Raw genomic sequence first — 27,011 nt, 5'->3', positions numbered from 1 at the left:
ATAACAATAGTATGATAATGTAGTAGTAGTATAAGTACAGTCTGGAGCGAATTAGGCTTTTGTTTTTTAAATCTGCTCAACCGCCTGATAAGTACACAATAAGCCATGGGGAATCGAGTTTCATAGCAACCCCGCCACTGACAGAATCGTTAACTACACACTTAAACTACCAACTCACCCATTCTCGTCCTTAATCTTCTTCTTCCGTCCTCTCTTCTTGGGCTGGTTGAGCATCATCTGCGGATGCATCTGCATGTGGTGCTGCGGATGCTGCGGGTGCATCGCGTGCGGGTGCTGGTGCATCTGCTGGTGGTGCTGGTGCGGCTCCAGCGCGTGGTGCTGCGGCGCGCCGAGCATCGCGCACATCGCGTCCTCCTCCACGAACGAGTAAGGGTCGTCGCATTCACGTTTAACACCGTTATACATGTCTTCGTCTCTTTTATGGTGTTGCTGGTGCGGGTGTTGGTGTGGATGGGGCTGGGGCTGGTAGTGGTGCGCGTGATGCGACATGTCGTACGGCGCGTCGGGCTCGCGCTTGAACCCGTACGGGTCCGAGTATTTGGGGAAGAACGGGTAGTCGGGCTGCGGTTGGGGCTGCTCGAAGTGTCTGTAAGGGTAGTGGCGCTGCATCAGCTCGTAAGGTTCAGGCTCGTGCTCGGGCTCCGGCTCGAGCTCCTGCTCGGGGGAGGGGTTGTGCGGGGTGGGCGGGGCGGGGGAGGGGTCGTGCGGCGCGGGGGGCGGCGCGGGGGCGGCCGGGGGCGCGGGGGAGCCCTCGGCGCTGGAGGGCTTGCGGCGCGCCTCGCCGCTGTTGCTCGTCTCGTAGCCATCGTCCTGCCCCTCCGAGCCCTTCTTCTCTGAGCCCTCCTCCCTGTAAACACAACATTGCAGCATTAGCATAGGGGCATTTCACGTGAAGCGGAAATATGAGGTAATAAAGGCAATTTAAGGGTTAATTAAATGTAGTAGTTAGTTTGGTTCACTATACTTCCTCTAACTGAGTCGTGGCATTTAAAGAAGTGTAAATCTCGCCTTAAGTCAAATCTTCTAAGACCCATAATTTATGAAATAGGCTTCCAATTGTAAAAATATTTTGTGGTTGTGTCGAAAACTCATACATGTGTAAGATACTCGAATATAACCGAAATCGGAAACCTCAACCATTTTACCCTGTCCGCTTCACGTGAAATGCCCCCATAGTTACTTCACTGAACGCTTTCAGTTTAGTGAGCAGCAGAAATAGGTAAGCAAGGTGTTCAAAAAACTGACAATGATTTCTGGCTCTGAAAATGATGACACAACTTTATATGACTTCATAATATTACTCGCGTTCGAGAAACCCAAAAAAATTACACTTCTTAGACTTGGACCGCGGTCTAATCAACTTTTGTGGCTCCTTGACTTACGTATACTTATTGATGATTTTTGCTTATTGATTTTTTAAGTTATACCTACTTACTGTTAATCTTCTTGATAATTAAAATATTATTTTTTTAATTAGATAGACATTAATAATTAAAAATAGATTATAATTTGCTTGATGCTTAATTTGAATTTGTTGTAATGGAAATAATGTATTGACTTGTAAAATACTTCTATTTTATCAATAAAAGTTTGATTGATTGATTGATTGCTGGAGTTGATTCATCTTCAAAAGTTTGCCGAAGCCTATTAGGCTACCTTAGCTATTGTAGGTATCGATGACACACTTTCGCTTACAGCCGCCCCCGATTGTAAGCCCGTAAAATGAGACACACATTCGGCTCTAAATATAGCGCCGCATTACACCTATGGAATATCAATAAGATTAAAAATAAAACACGACACGAGTTGAACAGCCTTTAATGTAAACAAACAAACATACCTACACGTCATTTTACTATTGATAACAGTACCTGCTTATTAAAGAATATTACATATTTCAAGATGAAATGGGCAATTTTACTGACATTAATTCCAGCAGTATCGAAACAGTTAATTGAACGTCTGTAGACCGTATGCCTTTGAAATAAGGGTGACAAATGGTCAAATTGTGTCAACGACACGATGGTACACATTGTATGAATGGAATATTGATTAACAATAATGACAGTAGCATCTGAATGGAAGCGTAATTTTAATAATAAAAGGGGTAATCCTTCGAGCGTTTTATCGTCATTTTATTCATACCATGATTACTTTATTACTTTTATAATCGGTATCACCTTTCAATTACCACTGTCCACGATATTTACTGACAAGATCCACCATAATGCCGACCAGGGATGTTGCGAATATCCGCATCCGCATCCGCAACCGCGGAACTTTCGCATTATTTTCAACATCCGCATCCGCATCCGCATAAAATCGATGCGGATGTGGAACAGGTCGGTACAGGAACGTCTTAGCATCGGCGTAAGTGCTAGACTGCTAGGTAATTTAGTCATTAGCCAAAAAACCTATTAGAAATTAGCAGTCAAGCGTGAGTGGGACTTAATGTACGGAACCCTTGGAACGCGAGTCTGACTCGCAATTGGCCGGTTTTTTGAAATAAAAATTACTAAAATGTAATATTTCACGTTTTTTATGTACCTATCTTGACATCCGCATCCACCGCGGATGTGAGCTTTTAAAAATCCGCATCCGCGGATGTCAAAAAATCGGCATCCGCAACATCCCTGATGCCGACTGTACACACTCGTTGAGCGCTTCTCGTCGAGAGTCTCGGCAAAAAACTGAACTAATCAAAGAATGGCGAAACGCGACGAGTAAAGAGCGAGCAGAGCCCATTTTCCCTCTCATCTTTTTGAGCCGATCGTCCGCGGTGAATTCAAATATTTTTCGAAATTTTGTCCTCATCCAATATATGCTCGTATCTTCAGTCTCAGTCTCAGTGCATCCTCAGCAAACAATTGTTGAAATCTTTTTTTCGTAGTTTGATCAGCGTTTACAATATGAAGAACCATTAGCACGGTCTTGGCATTTTAATTACCATAACATAAGCATTGCTCTTCTACCTTATAAGTTATAACACTCAAACTTCACACGACACTGACGACACATTTCAGTGCAAAGACCCTATCAAGTTTCAAAGGTGCAGGTTTTGCCTAACGCCGCGCTGACATCAGAGTGGGATCGTCTTTTTCTCCCCCTAGCTAGGTGTCCCCAGCAGCGTGGGAGCGAAGCGCTGCGCCGTTAATAATAAATTGTCCCGTTCTGGGTTGGTACCCTGTATACTGTTTTATAATTGAGCTGTTGCCACTTGCGGTTGACACACGGTACCTACCTACTATATATAACAAATAAGATACACGGATATCAATAGTGGCAACAAAAGGAATAATTTTTATATATAAAAAGCAACAACGGTTACACTCCGGGAGTGCCGATAGAAGTGAAAACTCACCTCACTATGTTACCGACGCCCGGTAACACGATACATACGTTTAGCGGAGGTATTCTATTTATTTATTATATATTATTATCATTCTCAAATAAGATCACACTTTTTCATTGACATGTTTATTTACATACTGCCATGACAACGTCAAAATATTTGAACATAGGTAAAGAGTCTTGAAAAGGAGTCCGCAACATAAATGTCAAATAACATTGAGTTTTTCTTTATTGATTTAAATGCCATCTAAATTATGAGTGGCCATCTAAACCTTACGGTCACGTGATCGCCTTACGCCCCTTACGGTCACGTGATCGCCTTACGCTGTCTCGAGTTTATCATTTTTTCCCCACCTCAAAAAGTGTCCAGCGCCGCTAAAGAAGTTTTCACTTCAAAAACTGTTGTTGTTACTTAGATCAGTATATTCAGTTTTTTTATCTAACTGTGGTTTATAATGATACTCCCTCATTTTGTTCTGTTCAAGTCGGTGCAATATATGTTAGCTATAGGCGGAGTCTACTCGCACTTCATCCATTCTACCATGAAAACTGTTGTAAACGACGCTCGACTCACATAACACAGTAGCAGTATAAAACAGGTCAGGTAGCCATGCAAGTGTAACAGCTGATCGTAATATGACTACTATGTATGTAATGGTAGTAATACTAGTAAATAATAACCGCGCTGAATGATTTCATTCAAGCGCTCCAATTAATTCTAATGTGGCCGCCGCAAGACGTACTTTAAAGAGTTACTGTTACTTTATCTTTTTTTCATTCGATTTATATTTCATTCTTTTTTCATTCGGTCTTGCAAATCGGTTTTACAGATTCCTTTCTTTCTTTCTTAATTGAATGAGACCGTTTAATTTAGGTATGTTTCGACACTTTCGACAGCTCAGTTTACACAGAATCACTACATAGTAAACAAAGTCGCTTCCCGCTGTCTGTCTGTCCCTATGTATGCTTAGATCTTTAAAACCACGAAACGGGTTTTGATGCGGTTTTTTTAAATAGATAGAGTGATTCAAGAGGAATAAGGTTTATGTATAATTTGTTAACCCGTGCGAAGCCGGGACGGGTCGCTAGTACATTATAAAAGGAACAGGTAGCCATGCCCGTAAGAGTATAAATAAACAGCTGATGGTACTACATATGTAATGTTAGTAATAACCGCGGTGAATGATTCCATTCAAGCGGTCCGTTTAATTCTAATGTGCCCGCCGCGAGCGAGACGCTTCTTTGACGCGTGACTTTTACTTTTTTTACGTTATTGGATAGATTACGTTATTTCTTCTACCTAAGCGTATATTGATTTTTAGGTTTAGGTACTATTTGGGTATGATTAATATGACATTATGATTGACATTTAAATTTATAAAAATTGGTTTAAGATACGTTTCTTAAACCAATCTCAAAGTAAGATCAATGACGACAAGAGTGTCGGTTCGCATATCGAAACTAAAACTCTAGTTTGCCCATACGTCAATTGTGACGTCCAAATAAGATCATTACACATTTCCTCACAGATTTTGACTTCTCCATGGTTCCTAAAAGGCCCAGGGTTCCATTCTGCAGAGTACATTAGTGCCATAACCGCTAAACGTACCACCGTCACCTTCAACTTCTAATCCGTTTTTATTTCAACGCAATAAAGTTTACACTCTCAGAATATTCTACAGCATAGTCGAGTTCCTTATCACAACGCATTAAGACCACACTTTTGCCAGGTCTAGAGGGCCTTATTCGACCGTGATAAGGTTCACAGTGGTATAGCTAGAGTGCAGTGGGAGCTCCGGGCGCGGGAAAGTCGATTTCTGCTGAAACCCCCCCCCCCCCCCCGTCCCCTCCTCACCCCTCCGCCGCTCTCACCGCTCGCATGTACTAATAAACATTTGGCAGTGCATTGCAGTGCTAGTGCTCTCACCATTATTTTCGCCAGGATATTCAAACATATTAAAAAGCCAAAATTAAACAGAACCCTAAAAATTTACCCATTTTAATAGCTCATGGGTTGACGTTTACGTGACAGCTAATACTACATTTATAAAAATGAACTTTTATAGGGACCATCATTCGACGCGAGAGGATTAGAGTAAAGTACCTATCGCGAGAGATGTAAAGAGTACATAATGTTAATGTTCCTTGATATGATATAATTCATATAATAAAATAAGCTTCGGGAAATTTCCTTAAGTCTGCAAATTCCGCAATGCAACTGACAAGTTCTCTATCGCAAGGATGGCGAGTAAATCACGTAACTTCGTAGCATCGTCCACTGTTAACTTACAATTCGACCTTATTACAAAGTTACAGGGTTCAACTTGGGTCGGTCAAGTGACGCTCTCGGTACCGCGCCGGGCGAAAGTGATTCAATCATTCAATTAAGTAATAACTCAATTCATAAACTTTTGTAGGTCGAAATTTGCATGCAGTCTAGTCTGAACAGTCGTCCTACAGTCACCTGTGATGTTCTTGCGACCGACACAAGACCGGGATAAGGTTAGACGTAAGAGAAACACTTGGAGGGAATCCTCATACTGTTTCCCTTGCTCCGAGCAACAGTTTAGCTCTAGTTTCGGCCGAAACATGATTTTTATGCCAAAACCTTGCCAAAACAGAAACTAAACTTCGGCCAGGCCCTACCGAAGATACAGGCAGTTTATAAATTGTATAGGTACATTTACAGATGTCAATAACAATGGAAAAAAAATATAACGATGATCATTTGATCAACTCCAGCCGACGTATGGGATCTTTGGATAGTTTGGATTACCGGTCTAACGCGTTCGGCAGGTTTTGGCCGAAACCGAACCTTCGGGCGAAACATAATTTTTATACCGAAACCGTAACTTCGGTCGGACGATACTGTAAAGTCAGCAGCATAAGTCGGAGAGGTGTTAATAAATACTTATCACAAATTATTGGAACGATGCGTTAACATTTATGTCATTTAAAAAAAAGTTGGCAACCCTAACTAAAGTAGATAACAGTATAGAAAAAGTATAAAAAACTGCCAAGCCTCAAGACCTTCCAGCTGTGTCCTCAGTGGACGATGGTACACACCAGGGATGTTGCGGATGCAGATTTTTAGACATCCGCGGATGCGGATATTTAAAGGCTCACATCCGCGGATGCGGATGCGGATGTCAAGATTAGGTACTTAGAGAACGTCAAATATTACATTTTTTGTATTTTTTTATTAAAAAAAACGAAACGTTTAGTATTTGAGCAAGAATATAGGTGCTTTATATTTAACCAGCTTTTGCCCGCGGCTTCACACGCGCAGGAGAGTTTTTAATTTTCACCCTTTTAGGGGATGAATTTTGAAAAATCCTTTCTTAGTGGACCCCTAGACCTTATAAGGAACCTACTTGCCAAATTTGGACTTTCTAGTCCCAGCGGTTTGGGCTGTGCGTTGATTTAAGTCAGTCAGTCAGTCAGGTCTTTCACGTTTATATATATAGATAAACAGTAACTTCGCCGACTTTTCTGGATCTAGACGATTTTGTTATAGGTAATGAAATGACGAAATTACCTAGCACTTACGACTTGTTCGACATCCGCATCCGCATAAGCTCCGCATCAATTTTATGCGGCTGCGGATGCAGATGCGGATGTTGAAAAGAATGCGGAAGTTCCGCGGTTGCGGATGCGGATGCGGATGTTCGCAACATCCCTGGTACACACATAATTATAGTTTTCAATGGAGGTCCAAACGGCTGTCACGTGGTTAAGGGTGAAATTAACATGACAAGGGTCTGGGCCTGTGTCGCTTTTCAAGGGCAGACGCGGCGCGGGGGCCTTCGAGGGTCTAGTTTTTTTTAATTGCAAGGCGGAGGACTACTAAATATTTTAACAATTACAGTGACAAATATACGTGACTTTCAGCAGTTTCAGCGGCTTTCAAACAGTTTTTTTTTTTCAACCCTTAGCCATTTCGAATATGACTACGTGCTGAAAAACACCAAAAACATCACTGTGACAAAATACGGTGTGGCATACGAATCAAATTCAAATAATTCAAATATCAAATAGTCTGTTTTTTTTTTGTACAAAGTGACCCGTATTAATTGCTCCTGAGAATACGTAGCCATGTGTTCTTAGATAAGCTTGGTTCTATTCTAACATTCCAATCGAATACCTAGTAACTTTCGTTTTTAGGGTTCCGTACCCAAAGGGTAAAAACGGGACCCTTTTACTAAGACTCATCTGTCCCAGTGGCTGTGGCTGTATCTCGCATGAACCGTGATAGCTAGAGAGTTAAAATTTTCACAGATGATGTATTTCTGTTGCCGCTATAACTACAAATACTAAAAAGTACGGAGCGAGTCCGATTTGCACTTGTTCGGTTTTTTATAACAAATATTATATACGGTTTTTTATAAAGACAACAATAGATTCCAGTAATGACTAATGATAATGTATTACAAAATTTACATGACAATGTAAATAACTTTATTAAATTATACAACGGGACTTAATCGCGTATCGTACGCGATTAAGTCCCGTTGTATAATTTAATAATGTGTAAAAATCGTGAAAGTTTAAATCAGTGTAATGTAAATAACATTGCTGGAATCAAATGCATGTAAAAATGACACATGAAATGTATTTTGCGAATAAACAAGCTTTTCGTTGTTCGACAACACAACGTGCAACGTAAGTACCTAAATACATCATTACCAGGCCTCGGAGTTTTTTTAGCACGGTAAGACTAAGGAGAGCTATGGAGTCTTTGTTAACATTAAAATTAAATTCATACTCATACTCATCCTCATTAATTAAGTTCGTCCGAATCGTTTTATAAATACTTAAGACTACTTATATGTAATTAATTCTGTTTACATATATTTAATTAAATGTTATATTATAAAAAAGTAATAATATGTATATGTGTATGTTAATATTATTATATTACCCATATTGCAGTGTCATCGCTCCAATATTTTATTTAAGTACTTAACGTACCTACATACTATAATTACTGTTAAGATATTGATATTGGTGTCTTGAAAATGATGCCCATGAATGCGACTTACGACGTTTATACTGCCCATTATGTGTGAACGAACTGTTTTGTAGACGTAAGGAAGAGTAACGCATAACTATTCTAAAATATTGTAGCTCTATATCAACCTTAATGAATAATAAACAGTTTTATTATCTATGGAATATCGTTTTAATATGTCGAATACGTATTACCAATGTTTATAATCATAGGTTGCATGTCTTAAGTACTTTTTTAAGTGATAGGCCACTTATGATTAAACCTCTTTACCTAAATATGTGTATGAGTAAATCAGATGTCACATTATGTCATGAATATATAGTTACGTATTTCGTTATTGTGATGATCGCTGATATTTATTAGGTCTAGAGCTGTACATAATTTACTTGTACTTAATTAATGAGGATGAGTATGAGTATGAGTATGAACTTAATTTTAATGTTAACAAAGACTCCATAGCTCTCCTTAGTCTTAGCGTGCTAAAAAAACTCCGAGGCCTGATCATTACCTTTTTTTTTAATATCTGCCCTAAAACGCGATCGATTTTTAGTGTTCCGTAGAAAACTTTGTTCACGGACCACTTATTAATAACTAGCGACCCGCCCCGGTTTCGCACGGGTTCACAAATTATACATAAACCTTCCTCTTGAATCACTCTATCTATTAAAAAAAACCGCATCAAAATCCATTGCGTAGTTTTAAAGATCTAAGCATACAGACAGACAGCGGGAAGCGACTTTGTTTTATACTATGTAGTACATATACGAGTATCAACACGTGAATACGATACGTATAATATATTTAATATTTCCAAAAACAATGGGAATGAGCAAATAAAATAATGTATATTTAAAAAGCTACAACCGTAAGGCGGGGTCGGGGTACGTAGGTTGCCCTGAAAGTTTCGGGAATTGGAAAAAATACGCGTTTAAATGAAATAAAAGTACTTTTATTGTTTTTCAAAGTATTCTCCTTTGTGTTTAATGCACTTTTTCATTCTCTGAAACCAGTTTTCAAAACAGTTATTGAACTCTGAACTGGGGGTTGACGAAATGGCCATTTTATAAGCGTGGACTGCTTCTTCCGCGGTCTGAAAACGCTGACCACGCAACCGATTCTTTATTTTCGGGAAAGTAAAAAAATCGTTGGGACTTAGGTCGGGGCTGTACGGAGGATGGTCCAGTAATTCGACTTTTTCGCCCTTCAGATAGTCGTTTGTTTTCTGAGCAGTATGAGGGCTGGCATTATCATGGTGTAGTATAATACGGCGGTTAGGGTTATTTTTTCGCAGTTCAGCAAAAACAATCGGTAAACAAACGCCTATATACCAATCGGCATTGACAGTTCTTCGATCTTCAAGAGCAATAGTCGCCACGTGACCCGATTTGGAGACAAACGTGGCTACCATTTTTTTGATCGTGCTGCGAGAACGAACAACTTTTGTTGGCTTCGGCTCGTCGTCGTAAACCCATACTCGAGATTGGTTTTTGGATTCAGGCTCATATGCGTAAATCCATGACTCGTCACCTGACACAATACTAAAAACGGCAGTTGAGCTTCCTCCATTAAATCTTTTTAGGGTTTTGTGGCACCAATTGACACGGACCGTTTTCTGCTCGTCAGATAACAAGTGAGGAATCCACCGGGAAAACAACTTCCGCACGCCCAACTCTTGCTGTAAAATAACTTGTACCTGACTCATTCCAATGCCTAAAGTCTCCTGAATTTCCCGATATGTAACATGCCTATCTTCTTTTATCAGTTGGCGAACAACATCGATGTTTTGATCGGTAACGGCAGTTTTCGGTCGACCCTCACGTACGTCATCCGCAAGAGACACACGGCCACGTTGAAATTCCGAATACCACCTGTATATTGTCGTCTTCGAAGGTGCTTCACTACTAAAAGCAATAGTCAATCGGTCTCCACATTGTTGTTGTGTTAATCCACTTTTAAAGTCATAATAAATCATTGCTCTAAAACTTTCGCGGGACAGCTCCATTTTCACCAGCGACTCAACGACTTTAAAAAACAATTGAAAATAGAACATTGTTTTTTTTTTCTAAGTGGCCAGTGTTTTCGAATAATGAGACTATGCTTGTAACAAAGAGGTATAACACATGTCAAATATACGTTCCTAAGTATGCAATTCCCGAAACTTTCAGGGCAACCTACGTAACTTGTCACATCACTATCAATAGCCAGGGCAGGGGGAGGGAAATAGGTAATACTTTTGTATGGTATAGTTTGTAGCTTTCTAATAGACCCCGAAGGCTAATCCTATTGTCTATTGTTAAGAAAAACCGCTCGTGCCACGTGCCACAACTAGGGCTCGCGGTCGTGTCCGGGTTTCGTGTACACGTGTTCGGTACCCGTTTCCGTACTACACGTACACGGTTTTCTGACCCGTTCTACACGTGTACACGGGTACACGTGTAATTAAGATCCGTGTATCCGTGTACCCGTGTACCCGTGTACACGGCGAAACGGATCTTAAATACACGCGGGTCTAACCCGTTCTTGACGTGTAGCGGAGATTAAAGTTATGTATAGCTTTAAATAAAACACAGATTCAGGGTCAGGAGCCCCGATTGTTTACCAGTTTTATCGGATTTTCAAATTCGGACTTGCAAGTTATATTTGACCCACTTCCGATGAAACTGAAAATTTCCATACGTGTGTAAGTCGGGTGACAATGCAATATTAATGGAGCTGAACTGATGATGGAGACAGGAGAAGGCCATATGAACTCTGTGATATAACAACCGAATTGTTTGGGGTTTTTAGAATATACTCGTGGAAAGAAAAGTACAGTCAGCGATAAAATCTTGTACCAAAAATGAAAGTTTTGCCAAAAACTTATTTATTCTTTATTTGAATAGTCCAGGACTTGCTTATTTTAATCGCTTAATATCGCTTTCAAATAATTGCTAAAAACGACACCGTTATTGGTAGAGTGAACAGAAATGAAAATATTTATTTTTGCGTAGTACCTAGTTAAAAATATCAAATTGTATTATAAAAAGAAACATAAATGCTATTATTGTTCGACACAGGCTGTGAAATGCTTTACAACGGTTGTCATTTTTAACACGCTTTTATTATGTCGACCTGTATGTAACTAAATTGTAATGGAATCTTGCAAGTTAAATTTGATCCACTTCCCGGTTTCCGATTGAGCTGAAATTTTGCATACATATGTAAGTCGGGTGACAATGCAATATTATGGTACCATCGAGCTGATCTGATGATGGAGACAGGAGGTGGCCATAGGAACTCTGTGATGAAACAACGCAACCTAATTGTGTTAGGGGTTTTTAGAATTGTCTCGATGAGTATTAGTTGTCTGTCGTAAGAAAAGTACAGTCAGCGATAAAAGCGTGTAACAAAAATGAAATTTTGCCAAAAACTTATTTTAAATTAAACAGTAATTTTCAAAGATATAAAAAATTGTTTTTCTACAAATTGTCACAAATGGTAAAATGCTTGTTTCCATATAGAAAATACCCATTAATCACAAAATTATTTGTAATATGTAGTGACTGTTTATGGTGCATAATATTTTGTGAATTGATTACTTTAAACTTAAAATATCTACAAGTAAAATGTGAAGATTTCATTAGTTGATTTATTGATTGATTGATAAAAACTTCATTATATATCATATACCACACAATAATAAGAACGGTAGTTTTAAATCCCATCCTCATTCCCATTCTGACCCTTTACAAATATACTACAGAACTGTTTATTTAAATATACTAAACATTCGAATAAATTATAACTGTTATACCCAAATGTAAACTTTCGTACAATTTCCATACATTGACGACATCACTCAAAATTCTTCTTCGAGTCAGATGGCCGCTGGCCTTGCATCGAAGCAGATAACTTATAAATGTAAAAAAATCGCATTCATTTTAACGCAGTTTTTGGTTTCACTATACGAAGTAGGAAGAAATGTACTTACTTAGGGGTCGTCATGGTGGGTGATTTTTGATGTATTGATAACAAATGTCTTCCTATGGCTCCTGTTGAACCACCATGGCACGAAAACTCGTTATTTGCCCGGTCATTGCACAAAGAGCAATAGGCTTTGTCACCGGATCTGGCAAAGTTCCACACCCAACTTCTTCTCATTTAATTAACAGTAAACAACAAAACAAAAACTATTAATAAAACAACAAACCGGTACGATTAACGTAGATAGACTTTAGTATCCAACTGACCAATAGGTGAACTGGAGTCTAACTAAAGTTCTGAGATACTTTTTAAATCTTAGGCATAGATATTATTCATTGTTTGCTGTCTCTGTCACTATTAAAATGCTTTTAATAGCCGCGCGGCAACAAAACAATAGAATAATCCTACCTGAAAGATTAGTTGTTGTATTTTTTTGCAGATGTGTCTAGCTTATCACAAAGAGATAAGACCAAAAGCACCAACGCACGTTGTAAAAACAACACGTTCTATTGAATGAAACTTCTGCACTTTGTTTATTATCTATGTCATGTATTTTGTTTTTCACACGATATGGCAATTTAAAATACTTAATCTCATTTTGTTAGTACCCCGTTCGTGGTAGTTTCAGTAAGCATAACTATCTACTTTTGTCTTAGTTAGATAATCATTTAGGTCGTTAAATATTCAATTATAAATATAGATTTCATTGCTATACGTATAAAATGCATGTATGTACCTACCTAGACTTAACAAATATGGAGTGCCCTAACAGGGTGTCATATATGTACCTACCATCCTCAAATTATAACAGCTGATGTATAATGAGCATGACTATAGATGACAATACAATAAAGAATAGGTTTACTTTCATTATCAAAAAACTACATCAACGAAGAAAATTATATAAATGAACTCAACGGTACCTAAGTTATTGTTAATTTTAATTTAATTGGAGTAAAACAAAACATATGAATTATTGAAACAAAGTCTACTTTATTATTGATATCACCAATCAATACCACGTTAAACTGCAAAGTAATCGAACTTTCCTAATCTCTCTTATATTCCACCGTATCTCTTCATAGCACGAATCTCTGCTACACGAAAATGAACGGTTGAACCCGCGGGTAAATAAGATCCGTTCTTTCGTGTACCCGTGTACGCGTGTACACGGGTACACGGGTACCCGTGTAAACGTTTCTGGATCCGGGCGGGTTCGTGTAGTTCGGGTTCTTAGTACCGCCGGGCTTAAGAACACGGGTACCCGTGTCAGCGTGTAACACGTGTATCGGGAGCTCTAGCCACAACCACCTGCATAAAAAATCGGTACTTCGGTTACTGAGTGCCGGCGAGTCGAACGCTACAGAACCAGTCTAAAATGTGTCATCGAGATGCGTAACAAAGGCGCGTTATCGGAGAGCGCACCTACACTGGTTTTTTGAGCGTTGGACTAGCCCGCGCTCAGGTGCCAAATAGAATAATCAGGACCCTTTTTTGCAGGTAAGTAGCACGTGCGGTTTTACTGAACAATAGACAATAGGATAAGCCTTCGGGGTCTACTAGAAAGCTACAAACTATAAACATGGTAAATGCGGAAGTAATTATGCTAAATATATTTATTAATCTAATCAAATAAAAGTACACCAAGAAAAAACGGCTAAAACAATATCGACGAGGAAACTCGGTACGAATAAAAACTACCGTTGAGTACTTATTATACATTATACTACTTTAGTTTAGTGCCTACTGCTAATAGTTTCCTGTTCTGATTTACTTAGTATAAATAAAAATATTTGAATAATTATAAAAGATTTTGGTTATTAGTATCAATTTTCAGATAAATGAATTGGGAGAAAGGAAATAATCCAATTATTATATGCATTATATTATTTAATTATTTAGATACCTAACAGTTCAGGGTTTTGTTAGACAGTGAGAATTATGTACAGTCAGGTCAGCAATGCTATTCGCTAAGCACCTTTGCATGCAAACTTCTATGCAGGCAAGTACCTATTCTCTGCAGATGACTGTAAGTATTACAACTATTATACAAGTGTACTATATTCTGTCTTTATCGCTTGCATGTAAGTTAAATACAAGAAAGCAAGTACAAGAACAAACAGAAAGTGACGGCTAGCTGGGGGGAAACCTAGCATCGATCCATGCAGCCGTCCAGTAGGGTGTCCATCACACGTCAGGATTTTAGGACTTGTCCTCATCCGTCAAAGCAAACCAAAACCTGGAGGAAAAACCTAGTATCGACACAGTACACTAAGAACAGTAGTGAATCTAAGGCCGCTCGGCAAGTTATTTACCTACTCTTGCTTTGGCGCTTAGGGTTGTCTATTTTATTTTTAGTTAAATATTATTTGCGTATTATGAGTAGCACTAGGTTTCTATTTATATAATATAATGAAATGTTCTATCAATTCATAAATGAGGATAAATTAAGGCCGGTAAGAGCAGGCAAATGCGAGCGTACTCGAATGCGCGCGATCACAGTCGCGGTACGGTCCACACTGCCGCCACCGTATTCCCCCGTATATTATGCTAATGTGTGCGTGGCAGCGCGTGCGTACACGGCGCCCGGCGCGCACGCACACATTCAAGCCGCCAGGGGCACATTTCTATGAAGATTCACTACTGTTCTTGCACTGTGGTATCGATCCATGCAGCAGTCCAGTAGGGTGTCCATGTCCATCCACACGTCATGATTATAGGACTTTTCCTCACCGGTCAAAGTCACGACGAGCGGCGACGAGTCACGGTCAGCGGGTTTCCGAAAAATAGTAGGAGCAACGCTAACTGAGCTTTGATTAATAATTGGATTATGATAATTAGATGAATTACCTAAAAGTCACAATTTAAAGTGGTTTTCAATAAACTCGTTCGAAAAAGCCAATAAAAATGATGTAAAATCAGTCGAAGCTCGAGTTCTTTTCAACTTATTAGAGACTCTGATGTAGAGTCCTTTAACCTCTAACTAACCTAACACAATGATGCTTATTTTCTTTACTGCTACTAGTATTTAGACAAAACCCACAAAATAAATAATATTGTTGACGTGGTAACCCTACCTACGCTACGCCCAGGCTCGGACCTCGCCGCTAGGACGAAACAAACCCTTGCCTAGGGCTCGGTGCCTGTCTGCCTGTTAGCCTGCAACTACTAAAAGCAACTCGTTTGAGAGGGCGTCAAACAAGATTAGAAGAGGGAACAAAAGATACGGCGCACCGCGCGAAACTAGCGACGGAAGATATGGCCGTCGCGCGGGTAATTACCTTTCATCTCAAATACTCTGAGAATAGGTATACATCTTTTTAAATATGATGTACTTCTATGGTATAAAGGGTAACAATCTAAAGATATACGACTAATTTTCATTAATTTATAATAAATTAATGAAAATTAGTCATGTTTTCGTAACTTTAATCTTTGAAGGTTTTAGTTGGACAGCCCTACTCTTATTAATATAGTAAAAGCTACATATAAGCAAATCCTACAGCTTTATTGATAGGTTTATCATGGACTTATTAGAATCCACTAATGAGGTCATAGACACACCACAAAGGTCCATCGATCCCACGCCTCGCTGCAAGCAACAAGCATACCTACAGCGACCCGCTGCAGTGTCGCAAGCGAGTGACCTACTTGCGCAGATAACGGCGCAGATACACTGATAACCTGCGCGTGAGTTGACTGGGCTTAAGGATTACCTGCACAAAGGACTTGCTCGAGCTGGATGGCTGATTACAAGCTTTTATTTAACTTGCCTTGTTTGTATGCATGTTAGTTATAGTGTGGGTCAAATCTTGGAAGCTAAATGTGATCCACTTCCCGAATTCCTATTGAGCTGAAATTTTGCATACATATGTTAATCGGATGACAATGCAATATTATGATGACATGGAGCTGATCTATTCTGATGATGGAAACAAGAGGCGGCCTTGACAACTCTGCGTTAAAACAACGCAACCTAATCGTGTTTGGGTTTACTAGAACTGTCTCGATGAGTATTATAAGTTGCCTGCTAAAAGAAAAGTACAGTCGGCGACAAAAACATGTATGAAAAATTTAATTTTATGACAAAAAAGCTTATATTAAAATAGTTTTCTTTGATTTTCTTGTAAGGCAAGAGGTTGTCAGCGCTGTGCAAGTGTAGAGTCCTGCGACAACTAGGTCAAACTTCTTAGACTTACGGGAGTTAACATTGTTAGATGTTACAAACTTCAGCCCGCTGCCGCCGACCGACCGTGTGTTCTATCGCTACGAGATAAGGTTACATTTACTGTGTGTCAGGCAGGTGTATGGTGCATGTAAACAAATTTGAAGAGTTTTTATGACTGCAACATTTAGCGTGGCAGGAGACAGCCACAAACAACAGGAAAAAGTCTGCGCAAATGTAAGGAAACACTGGATCGGACATTTTCGACCAAAAACATCCGATTTCTAATTGAATCTTTATGGGAGTGACAACTTATTGACAACCGTAAATAATACAACCGAGATTTCCTCATGAGGCTTAAGTAGAGAGTTTTAAAAAAGGCAAAGGGCATTAAAGGATCGGCCACGTGACATCACTGTTCACTGCCATTGCAGTCCATGGGCTTTGGTTACCGCTTCACATCAGGTGGACCATATGCTTGTCAACTTTACCACTAACGTAATAAAAAAGAACTTTCTTTTGAAATCTGCACAATAGGTCGAAAATCGAAATATCAACCTATCGATCAATTGCTATACTATAGTATACGTCAGTCATGTATAGATTGTATAGTATAGTAATACGTCATATGTCACGTGAGAAATGTCAAGGGCAGATGTTTCGCGTCGCTGTCAGCGATTAGATTTGCTATTCCAGTGAATGCACGGTCAATCGGTATTATGAAAGTTATGTTTATTTAATATGCTATCAGGTAGGTAATATTTGTTAAGAGTCAAGTTTTACTAGGCTAGATCACCAGAGTTACAATCGTACAGTCACCTGCAATTATATGGTACTCTTCAAAGGCCACAAAAATATGTGACACGCTCTTATGGCTCTACAAATAAGATCGTGTCAGATACTCTTGCGGCTCTCGTTGTGTAACAAATTATTGCAGGTGACTGTACCCATACAAAGAGCCACACGGCCCGATTCGAACTTTAGATTAGATCCATATCGTACATGAATCTAGTATTTTAACTGGATCAGGCATGAGGGGTGGGGGAAATGACCGAACGGGATAGTCCTATGTCCTATGTATCTTTCAGTAGGAGTAGCAGCGAAAGCGCTATTATTGTTTGTCCTTGTCACAGCCTCACTTTTTAGGGTTCCGTAGCCAAATGGCATAAAACGGAACCCTTATGGATTCGTCATGTCTATCTGTCTGTTCGTCTGTCCGTCTGTCCGTCCGTATGTCACAGCCACTTTTTTCCGAAACTATAAGAACTATACTGTTGAAGCTTGGTAAGGAGGTGTATTCTGTGAACCGCATTAAGATTTTTATACAAAAATAAAAAATAAAAACAATAAATCTTGGGGGTTCCCCATACTTAGAACTGAAACTCAAAAATTTTTTTTTCATCAAACCCATACGTGTGGGGTATCTATGGATAGGTCTTCAAAAATGATATTGAGGTTTCTAATATCATTTTTTTCTAAACTGAATAGTTTGCGCGAGAGACACTTTCAAAGTGGTAAAATGTGTGTCCCCCCCCCCCCCCCCCCCGTAACTTCTAAAATAAGAGAATGATAAAACTAAAAAAATATATGATATACATTACCATGCAAACTTCCACCGAAAATTGGTTTGAACGAGATCTAGTAAGTAGTTTTTTTTTAATACGTCATAAATCCCCTAAATACGGAACCCTTCATGGGCGAGTCCGACTCGCACTTGGCCGCTTTTTTTTTATTAGATTAGTACGGATTATGGTGGGCAACAAATAAATTCGACCAATCATACTGTCGCATTGCCTACGTTTTGTCCCTCACGGACGCACGCGTATACCACATTTATTAAGATCCTACCATCTATGATATCGTATCTTTAACAAATTTTTGACGTAGGTATCATAAAGTTCGAATCAGGCTGATAGTCGTAGCCCGTAGGTACCCAGCCGCACTTGCCGCCCTGGGGCCCGTTTCTCATGGTACGTTTACACGCTTGCCGAGGCTTGGCAAGCGTCTACAAGCTTCAAGCCTTTACAAACGCTTGGATGCCATTTACATGCTTGCGAGTGCGTTACTGTGTTCCGGACAAGCAAGCATGGCAGACGTGGACGTTGAAGTTGTGTCGGCAATTGCTCTAAGTAAACACTAAACTCGCGCCAACGTGTAAATACGTCGCAAGCGCTTGCCGCAAGCTCCCTTTGATCTGTCTCCAAAAACCGACACTAGCCCGGATCGCGACAAGCTCTTGCAAGCTCACGCAAGCCAAGCCAAACAACCCCGTTCACACGCTTGTGTTTGTGGAAGCTTGTCGAGATTTGCCAAGCGTGTTAACGTACCATCAAAAGCTTGTGGAAGTGGAAGTCCCTGTCTAACAAAAGCTGTGAAAAAGTGACATCCGCTTGTATTACAAGTTACGAGCTTTTGAGAAACGGGCCCCTGGTAGAAAATATACAGTAGTAGTACAGTCAAAGAATTTAATTTCAGTACAATTCCGAACCTTGTCACAGTGACAATCAACATGAAAGTCGCTAGGGAGACCTCATAATATTGTCAGTGTGACAAGGTTCGAAATGATACTGAAATTAAATTCCTTAAGCGTACATAAATACTACTCGTAGATTCGAAGCAAGTTAAAATAAGAGGGTTATAATAATGACTTTCACACTTTGTTCTGTAAATGTATAAAAGTATAAAGTTTTCCTACAAAAATATGCGTTTTCAATTTACATGATAATCGCATTATGTAGGTATTTTGAGTATTTTGTTAAACAAATGTCATATGTAAATACGGCATGGAATAGGTATAATACAAGTAACATTGTGAGCGATACCTACTTGGGGTCGGGGTCACGGCGCAAGGGAACGCGGGGAGATATTAGCTACCTACGTGCCAATTATATTAACTATAGATATGGCATACCCCAAGTACTCCAACATAACAAGCGAAAAAAATGCTTCCAACGTCAGGGCAGTACAGTATGTACACACTCACAATAGTCACAATATGTTTATTGTTTACATAAACCTAATACATACGTAAAAGATACCTAAGTAATAAAAAACCGGCCAAGTGCGAGTCGGACTCGCGCACGGAGGGTTCCGCACCATCAACAAAAAATAGAGCAAAACAAGCAAAATAACGGTCACCCATCCAAGTACTGACCCCGCCCGACGTTGCTTAACTTCGGTCAAAAATCACGTTTGTTGTATGGGAGCCCCACTTAAATCTATATTTTATTCTGTTTTTAGTATTTGTTGTTATTTGTGCAACAGAAATACATCATCTGTGAAAATTTCAACTGTCTAGCTATCACGGTTCGTGATCGTGAGATACAGCCTGGTGACAGACGGACGGACGGACGGACGGACGGACAGCGGAGTCTTAGTAATAGGGTCCCGTTTTTACCCTTTGGGTACGGAACCCTAAAAAGCGACGACTAGTGTAGCCATTGGACTTTACCAATGGCTAACTGTGCAATCGTCACAAGGGCTTCAAGTTTTAACATTGCTACTTGAGTGTGTACAACATGGTGGGGGAACTACAAGCGACAACGAACGCCGTGGGAATAATGTGAACTTGCATTCGACACAGCTGTAAACTGTCACATAACTACAGCAGTATAGGTGAACCAGGATCTATTGAGGGTGCGCCATGTTGCGGAATTTAACTGGAACTATTTTTTTCATACTATACACTGAATTGTCACCCTATACATGAGAATAACAGCGCCCTCTTGACAATTATCATATATTACTGGTCAGGCTATACCTCGTTAATCCGGACGGGCAAAAATCCAGCCATTGACGGATTATAGAGGTTTCCTGTTTATCATCAGCATTTTTTTTTACTTTACCATTCGTCTGTCAAGTCAACTGTCGAGTTGATATCAAAGATGTGTTTAAAATTTTCACGGTTTCACCTTTTATAGTATTTCTATTTTTCAAACTCGATGGTAGGGTAACAGATGTCTGAGGTGCCATCTCCATTTCATTTATAATCTTAAAAACCCAAATCTCGCAAAACAGGGAACTTGTATATGATATGCATAATTGAACAGTTTTTGTTACATCATGTTGAACATTTGTAAAATCACATGTAAAACCAACTACTTTAATTGAACAATGTATTTGTTATTATAATATTGTGAAAACAAACTTATTGTACCCAAATAATTTGTATTATTGTTATTCAAACTCACCATGTCATGCATGTTGCAAGTTGAATAAATGAATACCAATGTTTGGTGTTTCGTCTTTAGGTAGGTTTGCAGTTAGCAAGAATAAGTTAAACCTAGAACCTACTCACAGTCCTCATTACAGGCCTGCAAGAGCAGGAGACAGCTATATGCTAGAGTGAGATATAAATATGAAAAATATTGCTATTTTCCTCACAAAACAAATGTTTGGGTTTTGCCCAAATAAAAAGGCTGTGTGGGTACAGGCTCCAAAATAGGAAATATCCAGAGAAACAGATGGATAGAATCCCTTTTGGTTAAAACATAGAGAAATATTAGTTGATACTTGACAGTAGCCCTGCCTAAGAAGCTTGAGAGCCCGGGTTCGAATCCTGGCAAGCCATTTATCTCATATATACTTGGTCAACCAGATCTTGACAGTAGAAAAAGGCGGCAAATTTGAAAAATGTAGGCGCGAAGGGATATCGTCCCATAGAAAATTTTAATTTCGCGCCTTTTTTTACTGACAAGATTTGGTTGACCAACTATACATAAACAGTCGTTTAGTTCCCAAAGTACAAGCTTTGCTTAGTGTAGAAGAGACAAGTATATAATGATGCATTCCCACACCTAATTAAGTTCAAACACAGTACATATTTAGCAGCTCACATCAAGCTGGCAACTCTCTGACAAAGCAAAAGCTGAGCAACATGGTACACATAAATAAATATTATCAACACAGCCTTATCTCTGAGAGATAAGTGTGATTGCTTGTGTATGGCCTCATTGTTTATTTTTATTGTTATGCTTATGAGTAATGTGCTTTATGTGTCAATGTGAGCTATAAGTGGCAGAGGGGGTAGCGTTACTATGCTCAGTCTAGAGGATGTCTTGTCTGTGTCGTCGGGTGACAAGTAAAAGTCACTAACTAACATCATTGGAATTATTGGACACTAAACCGTGTTACAAGTGTAATAAAGTGCATTGTTACTATAATTTTTTAGGGTTCCGTAGCCAAATGGCAAAAACGGAACCCTTATAGATTCGTCATGTCTGTCTGTCTGTCTGTCTGTCTGTCTGTCCGTCTGTCTGTCCGTCCGTATGTCACAGCCACTTTTCTCTGAAAGTATAAGAACTATACTGTTGAAACTTGGTAAGTAGATGTATTCTGTGAACCGCATTAAGATTTTCACACAAAAATAGAAAAAAAACAATAAATTTTTGGGGTTCCCCATACTTCGAACGGAAACTCAAACATTTTTTTTTCATCAAACCCATACGTATCTATGGATAGGTCTTCAAAAATGATATTGAGGTTTCTAATATCATTTTTTTCTAAACTGAATAGTTTGCGCGAGAGACACTTCCAAAGTGGTAAAATGTGTGTCCCCCCCCCTGTAACTTCTAAAATAAGAGAATGATAAAACTAAAAAAAATATATGATGTACATTACCATGTAAACTTCCACCGAAAATTGGTTTGAACGAGATCTAGTAAGTAGTTTTTTTTTTATACGTCATAAATCGCCTAAATACGGAACCCTTCATGGGCGAGTCCGACTCGCACTTGGCCGCTTTTGATAGTACTTAGTGAGTTTTACTTGTCACCCGACGATATACTAGCCTTCGTTCGCGAGTTTGTCCATGTAGAAGTTGTTAACAACTTTCAACCACATTTTCTCCCCGATATGGGTCGATTTTCATAAAATACTTCATCAGAGCTCTACAATAGGTATTTGAGGAATAGCTGTTTCAAATTTCAAGTAATGGTTGAGGCTGTATGTTGTCTGTCACTATCTTTATATTGCAACTGTCTTAAATTTATGTATATTGAACAAAGTCACTAAAATAAATACATACGTTCGATGAAACTTATCCACAAAATGATATAATCAAATTAATAAAAATCTTTCAGTAGGCAATATGACGCAAGACATCAATAAAAGTGGAAATGATATGAGTGTATGTTAGGTCATTGTAGTGCTATCAGTTCCCCGAGACAGTGAGTTTTCCCACTTATACCTTTATTTCTAAGCAACATTAATACTAATAACCCCAAAAATAGGGATGAGTATAGATTTTTCCCCACTATTACTGACAAAATAAGTTTGCCAGCTATGCTATAGGCAATAATCAGAAAATTCATTATTTAAGACATAAATGGCCATAAGCACTAAGCAACCTACAACAAACAACTCAGTCCATACATAACCTGCTCAAAAGCAGGGCTACACTGATAAAAAAGATAATAGTGGACAGACACTCGCCAGACACTCCAAAGTGGTTTAATCAATGTTTGTAAACAACCATTTTATGGCCAAGTAATTGGCTTAAGTGATGTTACATTCATGACTGTTTTGAATAGTGTTCCGTTACAAACCATTGAAAACTTTTAATAGGTCATATGACATGCACCTGCTCATATTTATAATATTTATATCACTGTTGCATGAAATCACTTGTGTATGTTTGAACATACATATTGCTGTTGAAAAATTAAATATACGTAGTATTTTATTAGGGTCTTATTAACATACATACTAGCAGACTTCAGAATTAGGGCCGGTACAGATGGACTGCAACCCGAGTGCAACGTGTATGGGAATTGCATGCAGAAGTTGCAGTTGGTGTGCAGTTGCCACACAAATTGCAGTCCGTTTGTATCGGCCCTAATTTAAGCTCTGTTTTCACAGATACTAATGAAATGACAGTCTTATTATAACACTTTAAACTCTCGCGTTTTGTACACATATTTAATTACACAAACGGGTCTACCGCGATATAATTTCATTGTTTTTACCTTTAATTCCGACGTTTCAGCTGAGTTGCACCAGCTGTGGTCACGGAAAGACCAAGACAATGAAATTATATCGCGGTAAACCCGTTTGTGTAATTAAATATGTGACAGTCTTATTTTCAAATCCTAATCTACTACCTAATCTCACTAATCTGTCTAGCTTTCAAATAAAATGACAGTTGGATTGGTCAGGTCTGGTAATCAGCCAATTAAAATGTGATTTTAGTATCTGGGGTCCGTTTCTCAAAAGCTTGTAACTTGTAATACAAGCGGATGTCACTTATTGACAGCTTTTGTTAGAAAGGCACTTCCACTTGTATTACAAGTTACAAGCTTTTGAGAAACGGGCCCCTGGGATTTAAAAACAGAGTTTATACCTAGAAAATAGTGAACCTTACTACATAACCTTAACTAAGAAAGGATAAAAATAAAGCAGTAAAGTTTAATTTTGATAAATAAGTAATATTGTAAGTAACTAAGTATTTATGGTAGGTAAAATGGATAAAAAGACTGACTGGGTCAATAAAAGCATCATTTATGTGTGACTGTGACATAACAATGCTCAGTATTGCTATCACTTTCACATGCCTATACTGCCAAATGAAAATGACAGTGTTCCCACAATTACTGAAGGTAACTGGGTGGATACTCAACTTAGCTAATGGCTTGAATGTATGAACAATTTAACCAAAATTACTGGTAAATGTTGAATAAAGTGACTGTAGTCAATTGAATGCATTGAATGTGTCATTTGAACAATAAATACCTATACTGATAGCAGTCCTGTTTGTTCCCTAGTAAGGTCCTGTCATATTAGTTTCCTACTTGCTTCACATTATGTCATAACCTTGTAAAGGAAGTAAATAGGTATACAGGCACAGGCATGAAACCACCATGCCTCATAAACTAGGGTAGATAATGATTTCCTTGTGGATATTGTTTGAACCAGTAACAAGTGATGACAATATGGGAAAAGTATTTATGTTTTTGTCTTTTCTATTCAAGTTTAATCATGAGCTTAGGATTTTGTAGGGTAAATCTGGATTTGCCTAAGAGAGAAAGAATGGATATCAGCAAGAATTAGGTGATGTAATCACTTTGCAACTGTGTTATGAACTTTTTCATTTGGTTAGTATCGCAACTTAGCAGTATTAGCAGGGAGTGACCTGACATGGTCGGGGACCGCTGGCAGACAAGCTACAACTTCACCTGAGCATTAGGACGGCCTGTATTACATGGGCCGGCAAAGTCTCCACACTGATGTTGTGGTATCCGGCACTAAAAGCACTTGTCACTGCACTATGTTCTCACTGCCATCACTGCACACTAAACAATGCACTAACACTGCACACTCCACGCCCGCGCGCCGCGAGGCTGCGCCCCCGAGCCGACAGGGCTCCGCACGCGGCCCTGGCCCCGGTTCACGGTCCCGACACGAGCGAGACTCGCATTAATGGCACAAATCACAACCTAACCTCAAAATGCAGACTAAAATTAACAATTGACAGTCACAGATGTTTGTAAAACTCAGTAATATCGCGTGACATCACCGGGACCGGGGTCGGGAGCGGCTCGCGGTCGTGCGACTGGCGAGGTCCGGCGCGGGAGCCCCGCACTATGGATTTGTGGGCGAAATGCTTTGTTTGAGTAGGTAGGTACAGCCTTCGCTGCACACAGCTATAGCTATGCGTGCGGTGTTGGTATGTGTAGTGTAGTGTAGTGCACGGCGTATATGCACCTAGCCATAATTCACTCGGACGTGCCGCGGGCGACACGGGCGCTCGGCGGGCTAGCGCGCACTAGCTCGCCGCGCGGCGCCGCCCGCGCCGGACAAAGACGGGGCGAGCAAAAACTGTAAACACGGCTCTGATTTACGATGTTTACCCAGCGGTGGCGAGCCGCTGGGCCGCTCATTCATGTCGGGCGCCGGGCATGAGCGCGCGCGGTCACGCTCGGGTGCCGCGCCGCCCGATCGCTATCAGCCCTACGGCTCCGTGTCCTCGCTCCTCGGAACGCGGCCGCGGCGGAGGACGGAGGACAGACGCGAGCGTTTCGAAATGGCGCAACGCCACGGAGGCCGTGACGACGCACTCCGCGCGAGAGAATGTAGCCCCGCGACTCCGCCGCTCGCTGCGACGAGAGTCGAGAGGCGAGCGCGGACCGCGGAAAGCGCACGGGACGTTTCGCAACCTCGGATGGGCTCGCGGCGACCGAAATAATCCGCGCGGCGGTGTGGTTCGCAACATCGGCACAAGCGCCTCAGCACTGGGCACACGGCTCTGATACTCACGGCCTGGCCGCTCGCAGCGGGTCCGCAGCGCCGGCGTCCATGGCGCGCCCAGGCCCTGGCCGCGGCCGGGCTCCGGGCCGTCGGGCCGTCGGCCGCGCGACGCAACACTCTCCGATCTCACTGGGAACGCGCCGAGATACACCGTCGCACCATCTCGACGACACAGCACATCGACCGCGACGCTTCTAAACGCGTATAAACACTCCGCGAACGGTGTTTTGTTACATCGGTTGACTTTTCTTTGAAAAATCAATATACATTTTCCCAGAGTTTAGAGAATACGGACGAGTCGATGTCCAGCGCAGGTTAGGTGCGTGAAGTTTGCAAGCTTTTTTAGCGCACCGGTGTTACCAACGTTTTTTTGCCCATTTTTTGTTTTGGGTGTTGTGATTTTTTTCTAGTGATTTGTGACACACTTCAGACTAGTCTACAGGGCGTTGGGTCTCGAATAATACTCAAGCGCGCACAGTGGCGCCAAAGTTTCAATAATGTGCTAATACCAGTAAAATGGACTCCTTTTTGAGTGTTGTATCGGTTAAAATAAAACAAGTGTAAATTAAATGTCATGTCATGTTTAAAATAAATAAGAATATTTTAATAACAATTGAAATAAGAATTTTTATTAACGATATGTAATTTTAATAATATGGTGCGGTTTGTTATCGTTATGTTTAATCATACAAAAATAAATTTCGTATCAAATAAGTTTTTTTTTTAGAAACATTTGTAATCACTCTTAAAACATAAAATAACAAAAGGCCTTCGTAACTTGGTCCGCCTCGTCTGTGTAGATCGTACAAGTCAGGATTAAGTTGGAGGAGTTGAATCTCACTTTAACCAAAAAAAGTGAAGAGATCACACCTCCACTTAACCCTTCACTCGCTCAACTTCTTGCGCGTTGTCCTCAGAGTTTGGTGCGGTGAGATGCAGCAGACTTCTTGCGGCTCCACGCGTGAGCTGGAAAGATAGATCTGGCAGCATTCCACGTCAAACTGTCTAGATCCCCTGTCCAACTCAGACGTGAAGCCGGCGGTTCTGCTTGAAACTGCAAACATGAGAAATTATTAGACCTTGGCACTATGCAGCGTGTTAGACTGATGTGACAATCGGAGTGAGCGCTCGATTCGAAGCGCGCGCCCGCTATCACCGCTTGAAAAGGTGCGGCTAACGTTCTCTGATAAGAACACCTATTTTTTCCCTGTCGCGTCAGCGGTCCTACGTAGTTCCATAGTGAATGTAATCGCGATT

At 40.2% G+C, this 27,011-nt stretch overlaps 1 protein-coding gene across 1 annotated transcript in view; it reads right to left on the bottom strand.

Moving 5' to 3' along the window:
• Positions 1–26,077, bottom strand: part of LOC134658544 (collagen alpha-1(I) chain-like) — a 65,440-nt gene extending 39,363 nt beyond the window's left edge. The window contains exons 1-2 of the mRNA XM_063514229.1: positions 25,764–26,077; positions 179–868 (exon numbers count right to left, since the gene is read on the bottom strand). Coding sequence (XP_063370299.1) covers positions 179–868; positions 25,764–25,804 — 731 coding nt within the window. The 5' untranslated portion in view covers positions 25,805–26,077. The remainder of the gene's footprint in view (positions 1–178; positions 869–25,763) is intronic.
• Positions 26,078–27,011: the final 934 nt, after the last annotated feature.

The sequence above is a fragment of the Cydia amplana genome, chromosome 22 (assembly GCF_948474715.1).
Source record: "Cydia amplana chromosome 22, ilCydAmpl1.1, whole genome shotgun sequence".
Lineage (NCBI taxonomy): Eukaryota > Metazoa > Arthropoda > Insecta > Lepidoptera > Tortricidae > Cydia > Cydia amplana.
This window is presented reverse-complemented; position numbering and strand designations above follow the sequence as displayed.